A 17531-nucleotide genomic window follows, 5' to 3' on the forward strand; every position below is an offset into this window, starting at 1 on the left:
CAACAAAGTGGTTTAGAGTTCATGATGCAGAATCACATTTCACGGCTGGATTTATCATTCCTAGAAGCACCTAGCTTAAGGCTCCAACAGCCTCCATCTTGTCAAGACCTAATTCAATTTTTACAGTTAAACAGCTCTGCAAGCATTTTATATGGCACAACCTTGGAGGCCACAACGTTTCAACATTGTGCCTTAGACAATTCCAGGATTGGTAAATCTTTATACTGTTGGATCCATTGGATACTTCAGGAATATTAAAATTAAGTAAATGAATTAGTAAGAAAATGCATTCTGCCCATATTAAACTCTGAACAAGTCTGAGGTTTCTTATATAATATCATCTTCAGTTTTCTTCTTTTTCCTTCACTTAAGTTCATTTTCAGTACATCAGAACACTTGTCTTTCCTTCTTCTCAGTGTTTACTAGTGACCATTCAACACAATCCTCTGTCTTAGTCAAGGAGCTCAGATTTTGCTCATAGTGGTCCCTTGCCTAAGGGTTGCTGTCTTTTCTTTGCACAGCCTGTCAGTTCCCATTTAAATCAGCATCCACTTCAGCACAGAAATACAGACTCATAGAATATGCTGACTAGCCAGGGACCCACAAGGATCATTGAGTCCAACTCCTGGCCTCACAAAGGACACCCCAAGAGTCACACCATGTGCCTGAGAGCATTGTCCAAATGCTTCTCAAACTCTGTCAGGCTGGTGCTGTGACCACTGCCCTGGGGAGCTGTTCCAGTGCCCAACCACACTCTGGGTGAAGAATCTCTTTTTAATATCCAACATAAACCTCCCCTGGCACAACTTCAGGCCATTCCCTTGGATTCTGACACTGTTCACCCCAGAGAAGAGATCAGCATCTGCCCCTCCTCCTCCCCTCACAAGAAGCTGTAACTGCAGTGATCTCTCCCCTCAGTCTCCTCCAGCCCGAACAGACCGAGTGCCCTCAGCTGCTCCTCATACATCTTCTCCTCAAGGCCCTTCACCATCTTTGTTGCCCTCTAATAGTTTAATAACTTTCTTATATTGCAGTGCCCAGAACTGCCCCCAGCACCTGAAGTGAGGCTGCCCCAGTTCAGAGCAGAGAGGGACAATCCCCTCCCTTGCCTGGCTGGCAATGCTGGGCCTGATAACCCCCATGGTTGGCCTTCCTGTCTGTCAGGAAACTATTCAACTTTCAATCAGCCAGCTTCCCCAGGTCCTTTTCTGTGGCACTGCTTTCCATCATGTCATTTCCCAATCTGTCTCTACATCCAGGGTTGCCCTACCTCAGGTGCAGAATCTGGCACTTCTCCTTGTTGAACTTCATATGGTTGGTGCATATGGTTGGCACTTTAGTTATCTCCTCCTCTCTCCCTCCTCAGCCATCACTTTGTCCCCTGGTGCTATTCTTGCATAATCACTCATCTGGGTAGGTTATTCTGCACAAATGTGGAGCAGTTTGTCTTAGGGAAGAGTTGTCATCACCCTATGCTTGCACCAAGCATACTTCACAGCCCTCCCAACACCTGAATTCACAGCCTCACAGCAGCTCATTCCAGAGCTAAAGTATTCAAATTGCACTGCACATTTTACTGCCTAATGTTGTTGGTGTCTCATGGCTGTTACCTTAAATACACGTACAAAAAACAACGCTTACCATCTGTCCTCCATAAACATATTTTCTTAATTTAGTGCTCCATTTTTCTACACTAAATTCTCTTTTCTACACTAAAGTTTCTCTTTTTCATTGCTGCACAATATTCTCTACAATCATATGATCGGGAGTTTTTCCTTTATTTGCCTGGGTCAATACTTTTTGCAGCAGTATCAAAGATAATCTGGCATAAGCCTGCTGCTTCTCTTTGCTTCTATGCCACTACCAAGCACACTCTCGTAATCCATAGCCAGCAGTCTCCACAACCATGAAGGACATTCCCATGCCCTTCATGAAGACGTCTTCACCAAGATCACAAGCACAAAATTAACCTTATTTTGCAATTTTATGTTCTTGAAATATTTGTTGAAAATACTCTCAGTAATTTTCCTAGCACACATTGAATCATTACTTATGTGATATTCTAGACCACAAAAAAAAATTGAGATTCTACAGTCATTTTTCTGTGTATTCACTCACTGATTTAATAAAAATTCATCCTTGTATATTCCCTCCATGACAAAGAATAAAGCTTTGTGGTGTGTTCAGTAATTCAAGCATATGTATTATTAGATACTTGTCTTCTTAACATAGTGGACCTGGTCTATATTTGAGAGGAAATCCACTAGTGTACTTCATATATGCTTCTGAGGCAGGTTTCCAAATAAAATCAGCAGCATCTCAGCAGCAGTTGGTTTCTACTCAGGGCACAGAGAGCCTATACTGCTGCACCAGTAAGCTATGCCATTTAAGTGGGAGGTCACTGTCAACTTTCATGTTTCTATTTGCATTCTGTTTCGTGGCATATTTGAAGAAAATTATATCAACTTTGTTCACAACTTGATATGTACTTGGAATATTTGTGAATACCCAAAGAAGTATTTTTATATAGTGTGTATATATGCACATATATAATTTTTTTAATATGTGTGTATATGTGGGTTTTAACCATATTTATATGGGGATCAATGGTTTACTCTATAAACATTACATGTGAAGTTTTTGAACAAATATAAGAGTAGATTAAGAGATGATGGGCCTACACCTCTTTTCAATACTCTAAAATTTGTAGACAAGGCAAAAATGAAACATCAGTCTTATGTTGGGAGCTATCAGCATTCCATCTGTGACAGTCAAATCTTTGGGTTACAAACTGGTCATTGAGTTTTTTGTTTTACATTGTAATACATTGTATTACACTCACAGCTGGCAAAGAAAAATGGCAAAAGAATGTGCTTTACTCACCCAAGGAGTTTGACTGAATGAGTTTTCCATTTAGATCCTGCTGTCTGGGAGTGTCGATATATTCCCTCTTTGTAAAGAAAAAAATCTTCATACACTTTCATTATAGCTGAAAAACAATGGGAAAAATCACCACAGTCAGCAAACATAACCTCTATTATTCTTTGCTCCTTGCATTTTACCAGTGAAATTCTTGTGTGTTGGACTGCATTGTGTACTTTGCAATTCCACTAAAAGCATCAATTTCTCAGAAGTGTCCTGTTGTGAGTGAACCCACAGAAATACTTCCACAGAGTTCTCTCTGTGGTCTCTTATCAAGTTTGTTCATTTTTCTTGTCATGGAAACTCCCTCTCACTGACTTCTTCTAACGCAGTAAGAGGAAACATTGCCTCATGGAGGCTTACATAAATTTTGAAATCTAATTCAATAAAATTAATCTCCCCAAGGTTTATATATAAACTACCCAGTTCAGACTAACATCTGCATATTCAAGAAAATGTATATCCTGTGAAATATGGCGGAGTGAAATGCCTTTTTCTGAAACTTAAAGTTCATCAAATACAGAGTAATCTCCTTAAAGAAAACTAGATTGTTTGTATACGTATAAATCGTGACTGCTAGTTAAAAGTGTGGAAAAAATCACCCCCTTTTTTCATAAAAATGTAAGGTGAAAGACCTGATGGACTGAAAATTTTGTGCAAGAGAATGAAGACTACAAGTTGCATTTTATGCCTATTTATTATTTCTTAGGTGCATCATTCATTTGTTTATTAAGAAAATAGTTCTGGGTTTCTTTTCACATGTGTTCTGCCACCTTAGCACCCTTTGCTTTATGGTGGGCTACCAGATCCAGAGAAATGAAACTGCTTTTCAGGTCTACATTAACTTTAGATTCCAGTGAAATAGAAGCATTAAATATAAGCTGCATTCATTTTATTTTTAGCTTATGATTTTAACTGCCACACAACTTGGAACATGAGAATTAGTGAAATCAAATTTCCTAAAGTCTTGCACCTTGGGAGTCCCATAAAGTACAAGTCTCACTGACCATTTTTTATGTGGTTGGACCATTTATAACATATGTGCCTGGTATAGATCTGCAGTATCCAGTAAGTTGAGATCATGCTGCCATTTTTTTCTGTCTGGCATACTTAACAATTTCTTTCTCCTACCTGAACATTTTCATAAACTTGAAGGAAATTAACTATCTTTAAAAGAACCTCTATCATATTTGGCTGAAAATATAAAATAATCAAAAATTGTAGGGGATAAGAGAGAATTAGCAAAACATGGTGAAATGAGGCTAATTGCCTAGCCACGGACAAGCCTGATATTGTGCCCCTTCCCCATCACATCTTGGTTGAAGCTCTGGCAATGAGATCCACTGTTCCTGAGCAAAGACTCTCCATCTCTGAGGAAGGGGAGTCCCATGATGCCAGCATGCCTGGTGCTTAGGCCATTCCATTGTGAAACCCCCCCAACATCTGAGCTGTGACACCAGCCATGGAGCCATGTATTAACAGACTCAGCCCATCTGTTTCATCCAATGTTGCTGCCTTCAACTGTTAGTACAAAGGAGAATAAAACCTGTGCCCCAAATGAGACACATTCTTGTCTGTGAACAGATATCATACCTAAATTTTTTCCATTGAAATGAGGTAGAATTTTTTAAAGTGTATTTCCAGAATAACTTTAGTTTATGTGATAGAATTTTATCTATGACTGTATATTATATATACATTGCATGCCTGGGCACATGGGTATATGTACATTTGTATATGTGTGTAAATATATATATACCTATGTATGTGTAATACCTTGCAAGGAGCTAAATAATGGTACAGTCTTTAGAGTTAGAGTGGTCTGAGTGCATGAAGTACATGGGCAAAAATGATGATAATTCTATATCTACCACTGAGATATTTTTATTTACTCAGTGACTTTGATTTGATACGGACTGTGAGTTGGACAGGACAAGTTGATCACAGTCCACCACCTAATTTTGTTCCTTCTCACACAAGAAAGACTGTATTTCCCAAAATGAACAGATTAATTATTAATGAATCAGAAAAGGCAGTGATTTTCATAAGATGTACTATAGTTCATGCATGAGCTATTTAGTCATGCTGAGCTTTTCAGATCTATGCATATAGATGCAGCAGATTAAAAGATTGATTCCACTATGGATTCCCCTGCATAAAATTCTTAAATAGGATATTTTTTTGTCTCCTTTTAATCATACAAAGACACAAGAAATGAAAACTAGTTGCTACAAAAGGAAACAAAATTTAGCTCTATACATTAATATAGACAAGTGCTTTCTACAGATAATCTTCTTCATATTTTTAAAGATTCACTTCCTTTAGCAAATATAACAATTTTTTCCAAGATCGTAACAGCTGAAATTGTAAGTTTTGTGGGCTCAAAACTCTGATGTATTGCCAAAAATGTGTAAGCCTTTTTTTAATTGTGACTGACTAATGTGTCGGAGAGGATAATTTTCCTACATCAGCATTGTAACTGTCAGAGTATTTCCTAAAGTCCATGAAAAAAAAGAGATGTATGGGCAATATTAGGATTGTCTATCTGAATTTTAAAATTATTGGTGAAATTTCACTATGTATACTTGAAAATGGATTTCTTAAAAAAACTAGTATTTCATCTTTGAATCAAAACATGCTAATTGCTCAGTTTCTGTACCATGTAAGACGATGTAGGTCTGAGAGAAATTGTCATTCAAACTTGAAAGCTGTATAACATAAAATCTTGAGTTACATTCCTAAACCTACTACTTCACAGTTGTAAAAAAATATTTTTTATTAACTTTGAATATGTCCAAAAATCAAAGTCCATGCATCATCATGATCTTGAAAGGATCTTGAATATTTCCCAGCTATTAAACATTGCTTAGTATATTAGATAAAACTGTCCCTAGGCACTTTGTAGGTTCGTCAGGAATGACAAGCGAATGAATAATGGAAAACCTCCTCCAGTATTTGAAGATCATTTGCAGAAAAAATTATGATATGGTTTTAAAATTAGACTTTTGCCCTGGTTGCATTTGTAATATGGGAAGATAGAAGAGAGGATCAGTGACAAAAAACAAGGCCATAACTGTGATCCATTTAAAACTCATAGCCAAAGAAAAAACAGCAAGTGATTTCACTCAGTGATGCATACCCTCAGTTATATGCCATTATGTATATCGATTTTTCTACAAACAACATTACCTTAACCTTATACACAAAAGCATTGAAATTTAAAAGAAAAAAAAAAAAAAGAATTGTTGAGTGGCTGCCTGGTTTGACCAGAAAGTGAGTTTCTGGAAAAGTTATGGTCAAAGCAATCAGTGGCCAGATTTGAAATTGGCACCTGGTGTGGCTACTGGGGACCTGGATATGCCTCTGAGAACACACAGGGGTTAAAAGCAGAGCATTCCCAGAGACACTTTCTCTTTTGAGTCTGGCGGGTGAGTTGACCTCCTCCACTGGGAGGCCATGCAGCCTGAGGGAAGGGAAGCCAAAGCCCCTGCAAGGTGCAGGGGTGGAGGAGACCTGGGATGTTTTGGGCAGCTTCCCCCCTGCCCCGGGAGAGAATGATGGAGCCTGTGCAGGCTGGAAATTTGATGTCTTGTGCCGGCACCATGGCCAGGAGGAGAAGCGGAGGGGCAAGGTGACCAGCCGCCGGCAGACCGGACTGAGCTTTTAACCCCTTTGGTGTTAAAACAATGGAAGCTGTAAAAATACTGATCCTCCCCAGCTGAGAATTGAGAGGGGACGGAGGATGGGAAAGACGAAGAAGGTTTGAGTAGGCGAAGAAATGCCAGCAGATGAGAAGTGCCCTAGATGGAGGAGATGATTGGAGTGGCTTTGGCTGGACTTTTCTCTTACATGGCCACGAGACGAAACCAATTTCTTCCTGTAATGTAGAGACTGCACCTTGGGGGAGGTGGTTGGTGGGAAGCGAGGAGTGACAAGGCCGTTAGGAGAAGTAGAGGGAACAGAGACTGAGGGGGAAGGTGTGGTGGAACCCTCTGCCTTCAGTGAAGGATCTCTGTTCCTGAGCCCCAGGTCCCAGGGGACTGAATATGGGGGGGACAGGTGTCCCAAAGGGTGAGAGACGGCCACTTCGTGGAACTGAGCAAAGCATTCTTAAAAGGACCTAAGAAGCAGTTTGGATCCATGGACAGTGGTGAGAGCACTGGACATGGAAGGAAGATGGTCATCATGGCAGATTCTCTTTGGGTGGCTGCCACGTGTGACATGGAAGCACAGGAGGTTCCACTGTGTTTCCTGGGGAGGCCCATGGTGCAAGAGAGAGACTCCTCTCTCCTGATGAACTGGGGGAAGCTTGTGTGAAGGATGGTATTAGACTGAAAATCGAGTGTTAGAGAAGATTGAGTATTAGAGGGGTGGGGGGAGGAGGAGTGTTTTGGAGGTGTTCCATTGTGGATTGTTGTGTGTGTTTTTTTCTTTTTTTCCCTTTTGTGTCTATGTTGTAGATTAAAAAAAATGTTGTTTTTTCCCCTCCATTTGTTCTGTTTCTGGGTCACATCTCACAATAACCATTTTGGAAATACACCTTTCATAAGGGAACTAGCACTGTGCCAGTGTCAATCCATGACAGTGGCTAAATTCTAACAAATGGCTGAATTTTGATTATTTCATGTGTAAAATTTAGTACTAGCAGATTAATCCAGAAAAATGTTTGAGGTTTGAAACTCTATCTTGAGGATCCTAATTTTTATCATTTTCTAAAACCAGCAGAAATTACTGTCTTTGCATCTAGATCAAATGCAGTGTGGGAAATAATATTTTCCTTGAGCAAACAAACTTGGACAGAACAAAAAAAAAAAAAAAGACTGATGATATTGATCTTGTTAAGTCTGAACTTCAGATTAATTGCAGCTGCCCACATAAAGAGCTTTAAGAAGTAATTTCAACTACATGATGCACCAAAATGAATTCTATCTCATAATCAAAACCATTTGAATAATGAATTGAAGATTATGATAATTCCTTATATAATTAAAGGCAGTAGAAATGCAGAAGTGCCCTGAAGTAAAATTCTTTGGTTTTGCATCAGCCAACCATCCAAGAGAGGTGGAGGTCCTGCTCTATGGCTATTCTCCATCATCCCAAGCACCACATCCATCAGTCTCTCTAGTTACACTGTCCTGGGTGCATTTTCAGCTGATGTCAGCACCATACATGGCCACAAATGGAGAGTACCCAAGGAAGAAAAAAAAAAAAAAAAAAAGTTTGCAGTTCCCTACTCAATGCTGAGTCTCTGACTGAAGTATCTGTATTTCTGACCTCTGAGAGGACAGGGATCTTCATTGCAGAGTTCAGCAGAAAAATTCAAATCTGGTAGGCATCAACAAGAGCATTCGGGCCCTGAAATGAGTAATTCTGGGGTATTTCAGTACTGAATGATTTGCTGGAAGGCCCATATAGCTCAGCATTACCTTCAGAGGAGAGCAGGTCTGGTGAGCTGGCCTTAGCCATGGGGGAATCCACCCCAGCCCTACAGAAACGAGTCTGGCTAACATTTAATCCATAAATTGCTATTTCACCAATGAACAAAGAACTGTCATGAAAAAAGGCACACAGATTTCCTGCACATGCATTTTGCACAAATTTTCAACATATCCAGTGCAAGGTCACTTTACTCTTCACAGGCTCTCATGCAGTCATGCTGCCTTTAGGGACACTATTTATCCACCAAATGTCCCTGGATGGACTACAGTGCATATGACTGGTTTCTTCACTGTGGCATGTAATTTGCATTTTCTAATATTTTGATATGAGGTCATTGCACAGTCTAACTATTTCAATAATGTTATCATCCTTTAAACTTACCGTACCTTGCACTGGTCCTCTGTCCTTGATTTCTTCCATTATATCAGTTTCCTAAGAGGAGGTGAGAGCAGCAACACAGAGAGCAAGGGAAGATTACATTTATTAAATAAAATTAAAACTCATACTAATTTATCATTGTGTGCACATATATATAGTGCACACAATATACAAAGGGATATATATATATACCTTTGTACTTGTATTTCTGATGGAGAATATTTGGTTTACCAAATTAACAAAACCTTCAGAAACATGTTTAAGAAGAACAACTGCAGTGTTATGACTGCATACTTTCTTTTCTATTTCTATAGGACCACAAAGTGTCAACTTTAAAGAGATTATGTACAACTGAGAAACTATCAAGAATTTCAACTCCTGGGAAAATTCAAGGGCAACATAAAGGAAAATTCACAGCTCTAGTCTTGAAGTTAAGGAGTTAAGGAAGTTATTCCTCAAAGGAGTAAAATTGTTGAGACAACAGATGAATTTCATGAACTTACTTTTGAGGACACCCTGTAGTGAGAGGCACACCGGTATAACCGATTGGATTTTTCAAAAGGATTGGGACATGGCCCATTTGTATGGTTTTTTCCATATTCACTTGACACATAACACTGATTTTCAGCTGATGGCCCCAGGTGTTTGTTCCAAAATGAAGGATAACAAGCATATGATACAACCCTGTTCAGGTAGTTAAAAAAAAGAGTTGATAAGAAGCTTGCTCAAAATTTTTTGCCATTTCACTTCAAGCTTTTGATTATTTTGCAACTGTTGTATTTCAAGTAATACTCTTCAGAAATGTGGATGGCATATTTTCAGCTGGATGGCATTTCCTTCAATTGATATACATTATATTTATGATTAAGTTTCCATTACAGTAGTCCTCTTCCCACCCTTCTCCACAGAGAGATAGGGTAAAAAATGTGTTTAGTAATTGTTACCTGGTACATTCATCTCAGTAATGATGCATGAAAGTTCACACTGAAAAAGATCAATAAATTACCTATGTTGTCAATGGGCTTCATTTATCAAAAATGGCTTGTGAAATGGAATATGTGGAATGCTGTTAGACATTTCTGAAACAATATACACATTTCTGCATTAATGCAATGCAGGCCTATGACAGGGTTTCTTTTACAGAGCATAATCAAATATTTTGCTGAAGCAGAATTCTTTAAAATAGTCAGTCCTACAAAAAGCATTTGTATTTAAGAGGCTCATCAATTATACTGGACTTTCTGAACCTGAGGAATTGAAAACTATATCTCTACACAATATGGAGTATAACTATGCTTGCCAGTGTATATTTAGCTGTCAGGAGTTTTACAAGATGAGCCCATATATGCTTCAGCTGTTTTGAATAAGAAATCACATTTTACCATTAGCATTTGGTGATAGAAAATCTGAAAAATCTTTTTCTTTCTGCCCAAAGTAGACCACATACACACAGCAGCACACTGGAGCTGCATGGTAATCCAGATAAGATCTCTGAACAAAGAGCCACTTTTGAATCTTTTCACCAACCACAGTTTCTGCAGCTTTGATTAACACAATTGAACAGCTTTCTGCTGAAGCACAATTTCATGTGCTGAAGTATAATGTCGTATGTGCTGAAGAATCTGCACCACAGTAAACATTAAAAAAGGAGAAGACCCTTCCAAAAGAGTCATAGAAGAAAAACAGAAATAGATGTGAATATGTGTATATGCACAAATATTGATACATATACACAAAAATAATGTTAGAAACAAGCAGGATCCAGGGCCACCCGGGAAAACCCTGTAGTGTGTTCACACATTCTTGACAAAATTCATTTGAAGTCATGTTTGTGTGTTCAGTCTAATGAATTTTTTTCTGGATTTGTTGCATTTATATGTTTGATTTGTGAGATAAGAAAATAATCCTAAATATTAGACTATGTTATTTGCAAGTCGGCTAATAACAATAACATCTTTCTCATACCCTACAGCTGCCAAGAGCCCAAGGTACAAATCCAATTAAGCCCTATTGTGATTGGAAGCACTATTTACATTCATGTCTAACTTTTATACCATCTGAAAATGAAGTGTTTCTTCCTCATTCTTGATGAATATAACCTTTTTGTTTTCCTTATTAGTTAAATAGATGTTTTCAAGAACCCTTATTTCTCCCAAATTATGACTTGTAACTGAAACACTTAAAACTAATGATAATTAGTAATAGAATACATATTTATTCTTTAATTAATGCAGAAAGACAAAGTGATATTTAAACAGTGTTTCAGCTCCACTTACAGCAGATTTCACTATTAATTGGGTGTTTAGTGATTCTGAAAATTCAAGTCTAAGCACTGGCCTAGCTTCCTTGCGCTTTATGGAAATCTTTTTCTGACTTCACTGGGGATAGTTTAGGTCAGCACTTGATTTTTCTGAACATCTGTCAAAAACCTGAGCTGAGCACACTCCAGAAATCAAAACAGCAGAAACTTTAAACAGCACTGAATGCCTGCTGAGATAATTTACAAGGTCCCACAGAAAATCAATGTGTTTTCTCCCTATTGCAGAGTATGGAGATAATGACACAATGATTGCAATATAATGATTCCTAAAAATAAGTCACCTGGAAGTGTGTGGAAGCAAGGACTGTTTGACAGGGTTCATTCAAAAGACATTTCTGACTTGTATGCCATAAAATTCCATTTTTTTTATTGTCACAGTTAAAAGGTTATGGATGATGGGGTTTAGCTACAAAACTGATTAAATTATGAGTCCAGTAAATCAAAACTTTTTTTTAATTGTTGAACTTGATATTATTTGCTCTTGGCTACTGTCAGAGACTTAACATTGGGCTAGAGGCAGTAAATCAAAACTTTTTTTTTAATTGTTGAACTTGCTCTTTGCTCTTGGCTACTGTCAGAGACTTAACATTGGGCTAGAGGGACACTTTCCAGACCCAGAAATGCTGTTCATGTGTTCTTCCAGTATCTGTTCTAAAGATATTTGGATATTTCCCTTAATATGTTTATATGTGTCTGGAAATGTTAGAATGGGTTTTGAAATATCATTTGAACTTGAGGAAAGAAAAGCAGAATATAGAAATATTTATAAAAATAGGTAAGTAGGGATGCTTTCATGTGTGGTACTTTGACGACAAATCAATGATCAGGGATAAAAATGGGTAGCAAGCAAAGGTCTGTCATAGCATAGTGATGTTGTACATGTTGGAGCTAGCTCCATGGCAACAAAGAAGCATAATAAATGACTAAGAAAATAATCCTGAATTGCTGAGATTTGTTGGAGATTTAGATAGTTTCCAAAAATTCATGATGGTTTTCACAACTGCCCTTCAGATTCTTTACTGAGATGATCAGCTGCAAGAGGCTGGTGACTAACATGAGGCTGAGCAATAAGCAAGTACTTGGCAGTGTGGAGGTGAAAAGACAGTTCACAGGTGTGTTGTGTGAGCTGAGGTGCTGTGGCTCTATGTTTCCAGGCTCACATCAGTCAGAAAACCTGCTCAGCACATCACTGTCACACTGCTACTCAGTCAGGTCAAACATCAAGTTATTGCATTCACACCAGAACAAGCTCCTGTGAGGGTACAGCTAGGTTGATAATGAAGTGCCTTGTAGAGCTTCAGCCTGCCTTGCTTTTCTTTTAAAAATAAGCTAACTCTTTTATACTTAAATTGCTTTGTATAACAGGCCATGTCACTAACCACAGTGCTAAGGTCAAAATAATACTACATTCTGGCATAGGAAGAACTTCATTATTATGGGGCTCGTCGTAGTTGTGCCTGTACAGGGATAACAGTCAGAGGGAATAGAAAACTAGGAGATTGTCCTATTGCTGCAGTTTTACAGCTTTTCTTTTAAAAATAAGATGCTCCAACTGTTGTGGAGATAATGCTCATAAAAATTATTCTCACTTTTCTTATCTATAGCAGCAATTCTCGTGCTGCTGTTTTTAACAGTCAAGTAAACAGTCCAGCTAGAAAGACCTGCAATTACTCTACTAAAAACAGGAGACTGTTTTTCTAGTTACAGAAAATATTGCAGTTGAAAAGTGCTTACTATTAAAATGTCACGTTATAACTTTCATTTCTTCACTAATGAAGCCTTTTTCCTTAGCTCCCAAGGTGCTAAGGGGCATTTGCTAATCACTCAGTTGAAGGATCTCCTTCTTAAAACCTAAGTAAAAGCCAGTTTAGTGTTGAAGACCTGAGAGAAAAAGAGAAGCACTCGAAGTAAACTGTCCCCATAACAATACAAAGTTCTTGTCATATCAGAAATAGATTTATACACTTGCAGAAGGCAGAATTATCACTTGTATAGTGTGACAGGTCTTCTCCTGGATCCCCAGAGTGCCATGTCAACTACGACACATCACGTCTGACATTCTTTTGCTCTTGACATGGTTTGTTTGTTTGTTTGGTTGTGTTGTAAATAAAATCAAAAGTTGACACAGATAACACCTTAGATCACTCTGTCTGTCAGTTTCCGATATATCAGAGTAAGTGATGAGATTGTATGAAAGCAAGACAGGAAATAGATTTTGGTATGAAAGAGAAAGAATAAAAAAAATTCTGGTAATGTGAGAAACAGCAGGATTTAATTTTATGGTATCTAAAATGCAATTATTGAACTTCTCCTGGAAGCTATTTCCAGGCACACAAACTTAAAGGAGTGGACTGAAAGCAGGATGTGCAGATTTACCATGACAGGTAATGATGATATGATGAGACAGTCTGACCATGATTAAATTACTGGCTCCACAGAGAATAAGGAAAGCAGTACCTATCATTTACCTTGTCTTTAGTGACATTTTCAGCATAGATTTCTGTGGTGTTCCTCAACTTTATTTGACTAGGTAAATTGCTTACAAGGTCAGTTGTGGACTTGCATGGTGAAAGGTTGACAGATCAAAGTGACTGGTGTCTGTTTATTAATGGCATTCCCCAGGAGACAACACAAAAGCAACACTTTTGTATCTCTATTTACAATCTGGACAGCCACATGTAAGGCACCTTTAGCAAGTTTGTGGAGAATGTAAAACTTTTAAGGAGTGATTAGTATGCATGGCTGCTGTTCAGAGCAGTGTTAATAGGCTGAAGAAATGAGCCTGACAGAAATATCCCGAATTTCAGCAAAGACAGATGGCAAATCCTGCCTCTGAGCCAGAACTTCCCAGGTACTGTCAGGGCACCACCAGTGTAGACAGTCATTTAACAGAGAAGGACATGAGGTCCTGAGAAACACCAAGTTCAATGTAGGTGAGCAGTGAGCCCTCTTGGCAAATGTGGACGGTCAATACTGGGCTGTGTTACTGAGAACATAACCAAGACATGGTGGAAAATTAATCTTCCCCTCAAATTACTACTCGGCAGATGGAGCTATGTGTTCCCTGGGAAAGACACTGACAAACTGAGCAAATCCATTGGAAGGCACTTAGGGGACTGGAGCTGAGGCAGCTGGACTTGTTCAGTTTAGAGAAGAGAAAGCCAAAAGAGTATATCATTCCTGCCTTCAGCTACATAAGGAGAGGTACAGAGGAGACAGAACAAAACTCTTGGAGATACACAGTGAAAAGCTGGAAGGAAAGTACCAGTCACAAGTTCTACCAAGGAAAATGCTGATATAAGAAAAAAGTGTTTGACCATAAGTCAAATAAACTGACCTGCTGCAAGAAAGGCTGTGGAACCTCCATCCTTGAAGATACTCAAATTGTGTCCAGGGACATGGCCCATACAGTCTGATCTAATTTCAAAGTCATGCTTTGAGCAGAATGTTGGATCAGGTCACCTCCAAAGTTCAACCCAAAATAATTTTGTGATTCCATAAATGATTATATCCCCTTTTAAAGTTTCTAGCTTTTCATGGGAAATTTGATAGCTCTTAACTCTGCTTAGTCTGATCTGAAGGAAGGATCTAGGTACAATCCTTAATAGAGTGTTGTGCTCTGGAACAACCTTGGAATGAGATGGTTACAAGTTACTTTATAGAGAAAAGGTGTTTGATTCTTTTAAATATTCACAATGTTGTCTCATGCAACTGGCTGCTTACTCAAGGCTGTTTCAAATGATGAGCCTGTATCCCAAGAAACACAGAAGATTTAAGTACATTTACGGTATTATCTTATTGCAAATTAAGCAACTGTTTCAATTTAAAATAATCTAAACAGACAGATAAAATATTTACCCATGTGTTTTCAGATATCTCCAGGCACCATCAATGCTCCCACCATTACATCCTTGTTGATTCCTGGTATCACAAGAGATCAAGTTCTGAGCAGAAAGGTTGTCTGTGATCTGACCCTTTGAATGAATTGCTATTCTATCTGCTGCAACACCTGTTTGAAAATAAATTTTCTGTTATCAAAATCAAATAATTACTCACAACTTTGTATTTGTTTTTGTGAAAGAGGGGCAGAAATACAACCTCAATATTTTCTATCTGTGCACATATATTCACTAAACAGTACTGATATAATCTGTCCAGACTTTTGTGAGAGAGGATTGAGAAACTGCAAAACATCAAGAGCAACTTTGCTGTTATATGACAAATTCCTAGATTTACTGGCTATTATAAAGTCCAAAATACCTAAATATCAGATGAGACATTTGTGTAATTTTCTCTATCATGTTTGTAAATGCATATTCACATCTAGTTGTCTTCAGCAGAAGAAACAAATACTTCCCAACTCTCTGCAGCTGAATGTCCAAATCTCTTTCCAACCTTTCTTTCCTTTATGTGAGGGGAAAGAAAAAAAATAGCAGTCCTATGAAGAAGAAAATTCAAGACTGAAAGTATATTTTGGTTTTATCACAAAGAATATTTGGAGATGTTTACATTGAAGTGTAAATCTAGGACTCTTTGTACCACCTTCCCTTATTACACAAAATTATTCCTCAGACATAGATACCTTATCTAAATTCAATCAGATAATCATGATTATTAGTACTTATATATTTATGAACTGATTTAAAGGCAGACTAGGTTAACTAAGTTGTGGGTGAAACTAAGGTGCTTCTACTTTCTGTATCAAATGACAATGAAGCAATCATTAAGCCTCATTGCAAGTCATTACCTATGATTAAATTTTATTTGTATTACTTTTAGCCCCACATTTTTCAATTTTAAAATAAAGTTTTAAAAAATCTCTTGAAATCTAAATCCTGATCAAAATCAAAACTAACTTTGGTGAACTCTGAGGAAGACTTTGGAAAACAAAGTTTGCTGACGTCAGATGACAACTGTATTTTGTGCTTTTGAGAAGTGTCCCATGATAATGAATTTATTTTCATATGTATAAAAGCCTTTTATTATAAAGTTTTGGCATACTTACAGAAATTATTTATGATAAGAAAAAATTATACAGCAGTGCTTGCCTGTTCATTGAGCAACAACTAATCTTGAAAACCCAGACTGAAAATGTTAGATGCACCTAAACAACACGTGAAGGCATCTCACACTACATAACTTTGAAAATAATTATGTGAATTAAAACAAAAATGTTTGTTTATGGAAAGGAAAAATTAGACACAATATCTGCAGAGTCTTTCCCTCAGATCTCTCTTCATCTCTGCAGTTTTCTGTCAAGAGCTGTTAAAAAGTCTCTTGGTTTTCTCTTTTTAAAACTGCAGTGGATAAGATATATCAGAAAAAGAGCATGTTCAGTCTGTATTTTTTCAAGGAGCTGGGATTGGCTGACCTTAAAGCTCCTTTCCTTCTCTTACCACTGTGATTTAAATAAGCAGTTGCAGAAACCTGCACCTGTGAGGACCCACTGGCCAAACTAAGTCACAAAGATTGATCACATGCTTATGTTACACAATTTTATGAAAAGCAAAGTGCTGCAGCTTAGGTTGACATTTAAAGATTTTGGGACAGTATAGAGGGAAAGTTGTAGCAATTTTAAATGTTCCTATTTGGTAATAAAAGGTGAAAAGCAAGTTGATATTATTTTGTTACAAACCACTACAATTTCATTACACATCTAACATCACCAATACTTTCAAAGGGAGCAGAAAGAAATATTACTTGCTGTTGAAAAAGCCCAGGATGCTCCACAGTTTCGCTGATCCAAAGGATCGTGAATCCGATCAGGCCACTCATAAATGGCTGAAAAGATTGCAGGAAACTTTTCTTCTGGAAGTGACTTCCCCTAAAACAAAATGTAGATCTGTATATGATTAATTTCCTTGTTTTATCATAAATTTTATCATAACTTTATTTTTAAAATTCTTAATTTTTAGACTGAGGAAGCCTAAAGCATTGGCTCCTGTGACTTCCCAAGCAAGTCTGTGGTCATTTCCCCATGGCTGGGTGCTGCAGACCCCTGAGAGCAGGAGGGTTCTTGCACTCCATTAGCTGAGCTGAAAGGCTGAGCTTCAAGACTGCCAACCTGAATAACCTGACCAGTTCCTCTCTGATTTGTATCTCAAACAATAATTCCCTATGAAATTTGCTAAGTGTGACCCAGCTGGCATTTTTGGAAGGAAAAGCTCTCTGCTACAAATAGAGTTGAAGTTAAATACCTGTTCCCCTGTTCTCCCAGACACGTGGCTGTAGGTAGAAAATTTTAGTCACTGTGGGAGAGGAATAAGTACAGTGTATCATTGATTTGTCCTTTACATAGTGGTTATTCAATCTGAAGCATTTATTCCTTTTCCAGAATAAAAATCAGTGATTTCTTCTGCTTTTCAGTCTGATAGTGAATTCATGAAAATTCATCGTCTGCTCACTAAAGCAATTTGGCCAGCCATTTCTGGCACCTTTATGTCTCAGCCTAAATTTATGTCCCACTCCAAAG

The 17531-nt window shown here is 37.9% G+C and overlaps 1 protein-coding gene across 1 annotated transcript in view; it reads right to left on the minus strand.

Moving 5' to 3' along the window:
- Positions 1–17531, minus strand: part of TINAG (tubulointerstitial nephritis antigen) — a 38786-nt gene that overhangs the window by 9029 nt on the left and 12226 nt on the right. Inside the window, exons 5-9 of the mRNA XM_041410693.1 lie at positions 16760–16883; positions 14918–15068; positions 9243–9423; positions 8748–8793; positions 2884–2989 (exon numbers count right to left, since the gene is read on the minus strand). Coding sequence (XP_041266627.1) covers positions 2884–2989; positions 8748–8793; positions 9243–9423; positions 14918–15068; positions 16760–16883 — 608 coding nt within the window. The remainder of the gene's footprint in view (positions 1–2883; positions 2990–8747; positions 8794–9242; positions 9424–14917; positions 15069–16759; positions 16884–17531) is intronic.

The sequence above is a fragment of the Onychostruthus taczanowskii genome, unplaced genomic scaffold (assembly GCF_017590055.1).
Source record: "Onychostruthus taczanowskii isolate IOZ18803 unplaced genomic scaffold, ASM1759005v1 scaffold33, whole genome shotgun sequence".
NCBI lineage: Eukaryota > Metazoa > Chordata > Aves > Passeriformes > Passeridae > Onychostruthus > Onychostruthus taczanowskii.